The sequence below is a fragment of the Fundulus heteroclitus genome, chromosome 23 (genome assembly GCF_011125445.2).
Source record: "Fundulus heteroclitus isolate FHET01 chromosome 23, MU-UCD_Fhet_4.1, whole genome shotgun sequence".
NCBI lineage: Eukaryota > Metazoa > Chordata > Actinopteri > Cyprinodontiformes > Fundulidae > Fundulus > Fundulus heteroclitus.
The window spans coordinates 39,176,599-39,186,613 of NC_046383.1; the positions used below are offsets into that span (position 1 = coordinate 39,176,599).

The 10,015-nt window shown below is 44.9% G+C and overlaps 1 protein-coding gene across 1 annotated transcript; it reads right to left on the reverse strand.

The window, feature by feature from the left end:
* Positions 1–2,806: 2,806 nt before the first annotated feature.
* On the reverse strand, positions 2,807–9,001 carry zgc:113425 (CD20-like domain-containing protein). Its single transcript, XM_012878562.3, has 6 exons — positions 8,602–9,001; positions 7,333–7,392; positions 5,167–5,298; positions 4,789–4,935; positions 3,831–3,888; positions 2,807–3,381 (listed from the first exon to the last, which is right to left on the reverse strand). The coding sequence occupies exons 1-6, from the start codon at positions 8,764–8,766 to the stop codon at positions 3,275–3,277; spliced, it is 669 nt and encodes a 222-aa protein (XP_012734016.2). The 5' UTR covers positions 8,767–9,001; the 3' UTR covers positions 2,807–3,274.
* Positions 9,002–10,015: the final 1,014 nt, after the last annotated feature.

The following is a 10,015-nucleotide window of genomic DNA, read 5'->3' on the forward strand; positions in this document are numbered from 1 at the left end:
TGGATTTTGCAGTTACAGACCAGGAACCACCTTAACGATGTATCTGAGTGAACAGTGCAAACCTCCTTCCACCCAGTGGCGCAGTAGAGGGGAAGACACGGAGCATGGGGACTGATAAAGCCTTAAATACGCTGGTTTTTGGTATCAAAGGTGATTGTTTTGGACTTTATCAAAAGGCGAGCTAAATGTGCTGGATTCACCGCTCGTCCTTCGCGTCTCTATTGGTGTTGCTTTCAAATCCAGCTGGTTGTGGGAAAACTGTGTGCCTCCTTACAGACTCGCAGGGAAGCATGGTGCGCGTGGTTAAAAGGTGGCAGATTGGGACATGAGAGAAATGAGGAGACGCAGTTTGGGCCGGGACCGGGGCGATGCGTTCCTGGGTGGGGTCTTTGTATAGATGCAGCTGGCATGAACCCATGGGCCAGATGAGACTCTGTGTGATGAGGAGGTGAAGGAGCAGTTTTAGCACAGCACCGTTCCCACACTAACATTTAAGTCAAATATTTTAATATTGTTTATTTCTTGGCATTTTGATTCTAGTTGATAGACTTAAGGGATAGTATAGACAAGACTGGAGCAAAAATTCGTACCATGTTGGTGTTAGTCAGGCTATCTGCTCGTGTAGCGCCTCCAGTCAGCCGCTGCTAGCCTGCCAGCCGTAGCTTCAAAGCAGCGTTCCTTTCATCAGAGCGGTGAGTTGAGCCTAGGTCTTCACATCATCACTAAGGCCGCGTCCACATGGAGAGGAGATTAGGTGCATCTGCAGAGCCATTTTGTCGTTTAGGCGTTGCGTCCGGTGATTTTGGTTGACCAAAGAATGCTAACCTGGTCCCACAGTGGCAACATTCCTAAATGTTGCTTTTGGGTTTTTGTGAGTACATGCTGAAATCTTCTGAAACGATTGTCATATCTTCACCCCTGAGTAACCGGCAGCTGCCTCTCAGATAACGAACATGGAGCTGTTTGGTGTCGCGTTCATCAGGTAACTTTGGCTTTGTTGAGGCCGTTGCAGCTCCTCTTCTGCTGCCATGAGCTCCAGCTAGCTACAGAGAACCACATCCTTTCACCACCGCAGAGAACGACGAGACCGTCAGAAAGTCTGCCCTGTGTGATGTGCCAGTCCTTAACGAATCGTTCAAAACCCTGAGTCACTTTACTGACTCATAAGTCATGATTCGTCACCTTTATCAACCCGTTCACTCACGCACCCCTGCTGCAGTTAGCCGAGTGAATTCAGTTGGGCTCAGCTGGAGCTGAGACGAGTCATTGGGTCAGTGATTCGGGTCAGCAGCAGCCTGCTGCCTGCTCTTTGCTCTCTCCTCCCGCGGTCTGAGTGACGACGTAGAAGGAAATTATTCAGGTAATCATTGTGCTAATACATTTTTTTAGCTTCTTCTGCTGTTTATTGTGGAGATAACCTACAACTTCAGGGTATAAATCACCATTTTCATGCTTCAGTGCGAAAGGTTTTTGCCGTATTTGCAACAAAAACTTACGCATGGAAAATGGGATTTAATTTTTTGATCTCCAACAGACGTTAGTGTTAAACGTACGCCATACTGGGAAACTGGTTCGGTGACGCAAAAACTCCAGTCACTTTGAGTGACTTGTAAGGATTTAATTCAGTAAAAAGAATCCAGTTTCTCTTCACTACTTCACATGAGCTGTCTGCACATGCCTGCTGATTTCTGAAGGTTTCTGTGTGCAGTCACAGCGCCACCAATGGACCCGCCCTACCTACTGCATCTTTTTAATCGTGCTCGTTGCATGGAAGCATTTTTTTTCTAAATCGTTTATTAAAATTTACTGTGTTCATCTTCGTGTTAACGCGTTCTCTTGCAACTGGAAATATTTCCAAAGAGCCAAATGTTTGTTTCTTGGAGGGCAAAGTGTAGGAGCCTTTATCCAGAATGCAGCAACCAGTGGGGGAGGGCCACCGTTGTTTCCTCCAGGAAAAGAAGAGTGTCAGATCGGCCTGTTGAAAGCAGCATGGTGGGAAAACTATGAAACCGGAACATTTTAACACCTGGGTGTAGAGACTGGTAACATGAAATCTACACACCTGCTATTTCTGTTAGTCTATAAAAACAATCAACGGGGGGAATCCAGTTTGGTGTTGGGTGCTGACTTAAAGGGGTAGTTCACATTTATTGCTGAGGATGCCATCTACTGCAGATAAGGCGTTAACACACAACCCCAAAATCTGAGCTATCCCTTTAATTCACCACCCGATGCTGCACAGCAGTGAGCAGAAGACCAGACCTCTTAATGCTGAAACAATTGTTTAGCAGCCTGCTGCCACTTCAGTCAGTGATGCAGACCAGGAATCAGAGAAGTGGTTTAAACGTTCAGATTCAGGGACATCAGAAGGGAATTGTTTCCTGATACAACCACGACACTGTGCAGGTTAGCGCTGGATAGGGGCACCTCAGCCATCTGTACCTGGATCTGAGCGTTTCCCTGAATGTGGAATAGGCCTGTATCTCTCTGCAACAACTCCCCATTACAGCAACCTGCATCCTGCTAGCTTTCAGCTGGTGCTGTGGTTCTGCTGTGGTTCTGCTGCGGTTCTTCTCGCGCCTCACTCGGTCAGCAGGAACCCGATGCGTTCTCTCAGGACTTTCTGTGATCTTGCCTTTCTGTGGCCGCGGCAGATGTGTTGCTACTTCCCTCCGTTCTTCAGGCGGCCTCCGTTTCAGGTGCGTCGGTTTTCACGGCGCCGCCTTCGGTTGCTACCGCAGTCAAGAAACACTGCTGCTCCGCATCTCCATGGAAAGAAATCCAGCAACTGTATTCTTTACAAAAAAAAAAAAGTGAAGCAGCTGCAGTGTAACAAGAACATGTTTTGGCTCACCGTGTATCACCTTGCAATAAACTTCCATGACAAGCATCATCTGAGGCTGTCATTTGTTTTAAAAAAAACACTTCAAATGGATTTATTCAACATAAAATCATAAGTTAGATTCACACAGTACACAGGCTTTAAAGGGACACTGGGCAGGAAAACAGTAAAACATGGTCAGAATGTGGAAACAGGAAGAATACAGACGAGTCCAGAGGAATGCGGCTCAGTGACGGAAGCAGCCCTGATCTATCGCTGACCCATATTTAATGGTTTACTTTTAATAACTTAACGTCTTTGGGCTTTCAACAGATTTCTCCTCTCTGTCAGTGGAGTGGGACTGAAGGGTGTACAGATGCCATCTGAGCGTGGAGCGGTGACCGGTCACAGGCGGATGTTAGGAAGCCGTCCCTGTAGCTGCTGGGCTCTGGGTCAGGCCAGTCTGCTGTATGGAGGAAGGTCACGGGGAGCCTCCTCTTCCTCCCTGCTGACTCCCTCAGATGTTTGAGGAGAGTTAAAGAGCCTGTCATCACCACCTGCTGGGGATACAGGAGAACTACATGACAGGGCAGCCAACATGAATAAGGGTTAGGTGCCAATACTTCCTTGTGAACGGTCTACTTTTTATTTTGCACTAGATTTTGTTTAGGGGTGTCAGATTAAACGGTGAATAAAAAAAAATGTTTTAAACCACGTGTCCTTTTTCTGCGCTCCTTTGTGTCGGTGGATCACAGAGTATCCCAGTACAACGCAGGGCAGGTGGCGGATGTGATGTGACAAAACGTGAACAAGTTCAAGAGTTAGTTTAGCAAGAGCCTAGAGGAGAAACTATTGTTCACTAGGGCTTGTTAATCGTCTTCATTAAAGTAAACAAATAGCTGCAGAAAGTTGGAGGAAGTTAGGTGAAATGTGAAACAGCGCATTCACGGTGACCACGCCCGGTTCTCCAGCTGTTAGCGTTGAACCAGGCCTTGATTTGATGGCTTACCTTGCCAGGTACACACCAGCTCAGTGTCTCCAGGATCACTCTGAGGAACCAGGCTCTCCTGAAACACACACAATAAAATCACCCAGGGAGGCCTCATTCCATGTTTTAAAATCAACATGAACACAAACAGCCTTAAAGCACTATTTATTTCAAACTAAAGGTGGGCAGTGCAGACTAAACCTTTTGTAGCCATCTGCCATCTTATTAAACTATACTCTGTTTTGGTGGTACGGAATAAAATACGTTTCTATCTATAAATAACACAGACCTATTGATCGAATTACGCTGCGCTGTGAGCAAGCCGATGACCTGGTTCTGCCTTTAAGGTCCAGATGACTGAGTGCTCACAGTGAGTCAGAGTTAACCTTTAGAGTTTGGAGCATTACCAGCAGAGCAGAGTTCATCAAATCTAAAAGCTCATTAACAGACCTGGTTGATCTGGGATGTGGCTCCGTCTCTGCTACGCTTCATGGACACGATGGTACTGACTGCATTAAATCATGTGCTGATCTAATCTCAGGGAGACTTTTGGTCCTTTGCTCGTGTGATCTGGTAGTCAGAGAACGGTGTGGTTTATTGCTAAGGGTTGATAGATCAGCAGCAATTAGCCAACTGATAGCAACATGAGCTAAACACATGATGCTTCCCTTGGTCTAGGTTAGTCTTAGGTGGCATGGATCAAACAGTGTGTGGATTTAAGTTGTTATACCAAGCAGAGGGAAGTACTGCTATAGTCTAAAGAGTTGGTACAAACAAATCCTAACCAAGATAATAGTCCCACTGACTATTCAATAATTAAAAAAATATCTTTGAGTATTTTAAAATGTGCCACTGTATACATGCTAACTACTGTGCCCATGCGTAACCCTGCCAGCTACCTATCCAGACAACAGGATACCCTCTGGGAGGATTAGAGCCCTTCCTGCCCCTCTCACTGACAGAGACGTGCGTTCCCTACCAGTCCAGTTCTGGAGTCATAGCAGCCACAGCAGGGAAGACTGCGGACGCCCACGTAACCAATGAGCGAGGACAGAACCATGCTGACGATGCAGGTCAGGATGATGGTGGCATTGGCTCCTTTCACCATCCGATGGAGGACAAAAGTCTGGGTCACAAGACAAAATAGTTCAACGCTGTGCTGCTGTTTTTACACCAAAACCACAACATCTTAAACCACATTCCTACGAGATAAAGTCTGCTCTGGAATTTCACTCTGATGATTCTGGTGGTGGGACTCTACAGAAGCGTCATGTCACAGGAGGCATCTCTGGATCCTGAGGTTCCTCAACCTTCTCTCCTTCTCACCTTCTTGAGGTGAGCCGTGGTGGGTACTCACCACTCGGGCACTTTGGTGGTGGTGGAAGACGTCTTCATCCTCCTCCCCATAGGTCAGGGTCAGGCAGGAGTAACCGATGATGAGGACTGCAGTCGCACAGGAAAGCCCTGCAGCCACCACCATCCCACTGACCTGAGGACAGACGCAGACCTTCAGGTACTCTCAGGACATGTTTGTGTGTGTGGAAGAGAGGAAGAGCAAAATTTGGATTTAGCAGAATCAATTAAAAAGGAAAAGAGAGAGGAGCAAGGGAACAAAGAAAGTCTTACTGAGAGAGTCCAGCCTTTTTAACGGGACCTTTTCAGTTCCAGGGCATTTTATTATGAGATTCATGAAGCAATACCGTATTAGCATATGGCAGAGTATAAAAATAAATACAGCCACCTTTAGCACACCACATCCCTAATGGTTTTTAAGATGAGGATAATACAAATATTCAGAAATCTACTTAATGAGATTGTCATAGATCCACACCTGAAGGGAATTAAAAGCAGCAACTTTGTATAGTTCACATGGAACCTCAGGGAAAAATCGATAACACCAACCAACTTGTAGACTGATTGTAGGTTGGTTAACTTTGTAGGGAGCAAACTAAAACCTGATAAAAGTAGTGACAGACAGACAGACACAGAGAGAGAGGTGCGTTTGTGTAATGAGGCAGGGTGTGGCCTAATGAGATCTCATATAAAAAAATAATCTGAATATTTCCTAACCAGAAACCATGCATAGACAGAACACTGCGGTCTCTGCTGAAATCCCGCGATGCAGCATACAGATCAGGCGTTCTGTTAGCTGTGACATCATCCAGGGAAGACAGATCACCCACTATTACCATCTAATGTAGAACAGATTACTGGATCAATGTGTGCTTCTGTGCTTTTTGTCTGTCTTGTTGTGTCTCTGCTCTGTCTTCTCTAACCCCCAGTCGCTCGAGGCAGATGAACGTTCGCACTGAGCCTGATCCTGCTGGAGGTTTTCCTTCATATGAAAGGGGAGTTTTCCTCTCCACTGTCGCTTCATGCATGCTCAGTATGAGGGATTGCTGCAAAGCCATGGACAATGCAGACGACTCTCCCTATCTTGAATTGGCGCTATATAAATAAAATGTAATTAAATCAGGAGACAGACTGGCCTACAGCAGGGATAGAAGCGAGCTGCAAAAGGGCATCTGGAAGACAAAGCTCTGCTAAAAGAAGTGCATCGAGGTAAGCTTACACTTCAACAGCAACAACGCGGAGAGGCATCAAGACCTCCATCATTCCATCATTGCACCTTTGCCAAAAAACAAAAACCTGCCTCAATGACTACCGCCCTGTTGCTCTGACCCCAGTCATCATGCAGTGCTTCAAGAGGATCCTCCTGAGTTCCATGGACGCCATCCCTGCTATCCTGGACAGCCTGCAGTTCACCTACAGGGAGAACCGCTCTACAGAGGATGTGTCATGGTGGCACCTCACACAACTCCAGCTCATCTGCAGCATCCCAACACCTATGTTAGGATGCTATTTGAGGGCTTCAGCTCAGCCTTAAACACCGTGGTTCCAGAAAATGGAACATGGTCGTAGTAACTATTAAAAAAAAACAGTAAAGTTACACCTACCTCTGATACAGGAAGGTTAAATTAGCTTGAATCCCTTTAATAAAGTAAATCATTAAATAAATAAATAGGTAGACAGCTTAACCCACCCAATGGTGGACCCAAAGTTACACCCTAGATCACCGCCCCCTATGCAGCTGTGGTGAAAATGTTCTGTCAACAGCTGTTATCACAGCATCGATGACAACAGCTGTTGACAACACACACCTGTATGAGCCAGAGTAGCAAAAAACTGTTTTAGAGATCTTCACACTTGATGCTCATGTAACAGCCCTTGGCTCAGTCTCTCTCTCTCTCAGCAGCAAGGATTTACTTAGTTTTACACATGCATCTTTTCTATTTTGACCATATTTATATTTTTAAAAAAAGGTCCCGATCACATCCTAGGACATGAAACCCCTCTTTTTACCATGACTGTGTACTTCTTGGCATGGTGAGGACCATAAGCCCTTCACACTGGAGCTTTTAAAATAATCCATTGTGGTTTTTATGAGGCGTCTCTGATCTTGTGCTTTCCAGCCTCCTTTCATCCCCTAAAGAGAAGCAGAGTTCAGAAGCTATAAACTTACCAACACAGCATGTTTCCTCTGAGATGCAAACAGCGCTAACACACCTGCGGAGGCCATGATCTGAAAGCAAGAGAGGCAGCTTGAATGAAAGGACCGCCCAGCTTCATTTAGAGAACAGTCAGAGCCGGCCCGAGATATAAGCAAACTTTGTGACAGTTTATGGCCTCCTGTATGCCTGGGGGCCCCGAGGGCACTCAAATTTACACAGGACAGGTTAACAGAGAAAAGAAAACCGTCAGAATTTGATCATATCTATAATTCCTATTTTCATGGCAATATACTTAATCTGCTGCTTGTGTCTAAAATGAGGTCACATTTCATTCACTGTAGCTTTAAGACCATCAGTGAGTCTACATCTGCCATCTGTGTTCAGATTACTTCTTTGTGATTGGAACATGGCTGCATAGATTCATCACAACATTTTAGGTTTTTATACAGGTTGGTTCATAATGACAAGCAGCCACACCCAGAATATCATCGGTTACTGATCGATTTATTCCTCTTAGTGGGATGGGTGCAGGCTTATTCATAAATTGGACAATAAGTAGCTTTTTGTCAACTTAATAGACTGGTAACTCGTTTTCAAGTAGCTTATATACCAAAAATCAACCGACATAAGTGAAAAACGTACTCATCCTATCAGAGGTGCTCTTTCCATCAAAAAATTTAAAATTAGTTTCTAATTTAATTTTAAAATTTAACTATAACATTTACAGGACCAACAATGCAAGCTGAATGCCAACAACAACATTCTTGTTGCTGTGCTTAATATTCTGCAGTCAGCAACCTGAACCTATAAGTCAGTTAACTGACTAAAAGATAAAACAATTGTCAATGATTGTTTTATTTTAGTTTTTCACAGCAAAATTAATGTCAAATCAAGTTAATCTACATTTTGGATCCCAGTCTTTTACAGCTGTCTTCACAGCTTCACACGTGATTTTGGTACCACTTGAAAATTATTTTATTTATTTTGGATGAGGCTGCTGGTTTTGACATAAAGCTTTTTTTTTTTTTTTTTTTAGAAAAGGCGGTTTGCCCTTCCTGAAGACTCTCCGGGTTTGTAACAACAATAATTCTGGAGGTGGGGCCCTGAACGCCGATCTTCTGCCGGCCCTGTTAACAGTCATTCCTCTCTACTCTAGATCTAAACGCAGTTTTAAACATCTGCCCAGGGGTTTCCCAGAGGAAGCGGTGATAGCAGCCTAACACCTGGCGGCCCCTGGAGCGGCCCTCAGCCCTGAGCACAGCCTTCCAGGTCATACTGACCAGTCCTCCCCACACGGGCGTCCTGCTGCCGCTCAGCGGGGTGTCCTTCCGGAAAACAGCGTCCATAAAGCCGCACACCACGCACACACCTGCGCTGGCTATCTGCAGCATGCCCAGGATCAGCACACCCTTCTGGTTGAATATAAAGTACCGGTATCGGTCCATTTTTAGAGGTCCACCAACTGGAAAGTCCCCTGCAGTGGTTGAAAGAAGCTGTGAGCGGGTTTGCTTTGGGTCGGGTCTCTGTCAGAAACATCGACACCGGAACTATTGCCTGGCAAAAAGAAAAAGGTGCCTGTGACAGGTTGTCTCTCCGGTATCGGTCTGGCAGACAGGAAGTTTATCCATTAACCTGGATGACCAGCGCCAGGTAGGGGGAAATGTGGGAGGCTCCGCCCGGAGTTTGGACTCTCAGGTTCTCAGACCACGCCCACATGATTTAACATGGCTCCAAGGCAAGCCGACAGGTGCTCCGTGTCATCACCAAACGTTTGGCACTCTGTGGTTTATGGGTTTTACCTTATTTTTAAACCCTCCTTAACATTTCTGTTCTGTTCAGTTTCTATAAAGCCAGTCCACAACATACACGACTCAAGGCACTTCAGAAAGAACCAAAGAAAACGTCAATTCAACCCAATCCCACAGATTCCAAGTCAAATACATCCATTCCAGATTTTTTTTTATTTCTTTGAGCAAAAATACAAGTAAGATTTGAGATGTTAAGACATTTTAGTAGTGCTCAAAAGGAGTAGGTAGAAGTTCAAGAACTTATAAGAACCTACCCCCAATTACAATATTCATGTCATGTAACATATGCAGTCTTTTGTGACTTGTGACTGGAGTGGAGGTTCCCCTTTCAGCAGGACAACCTGCCCAAACATTCAACCAGAGCTTCAATGGAAGGCTTTAGATTCAGGAATGTTTATATGTTACAATGGCCTAGTCAAAGTCCACAACAAAAGCTGATTAAGCAAGACCTGAAAACTGCCGTTCACAGATGCTCTCAAACTAATCTGATTGATCTTAAGCTGTTTTGCAAGAGAGAATGGATAAAGGGTTAATATTTTGAAAATGATATATTGCTTTTCTTTCATTTCAAAGCAATGCTCTACTTGATCTTGGCCAATCAGACATCATGAATGTGTAGTAGTGAAGTTAGTAGTTCTAATATGACAAGATGAGAAGAATTAAAGGGTATGAATACCTGGTGCTGCTGGATGAAACTCAGCAGTAACGGTTGTTTTAGTGTTGCTCTTTGTTCCAGTGGGCCGCCATCTTAACCGTGTTTTGTAACAAAAAATAAAAAAATAACTAGCAGCTGAAAGAGAAAGCTCTACCAAAATTGTACACAATAGTTCTCAACTAGAAAAAAGCAGCTGGACATCATATCCTGCTGAGAGAGAGGTTCTCCTGG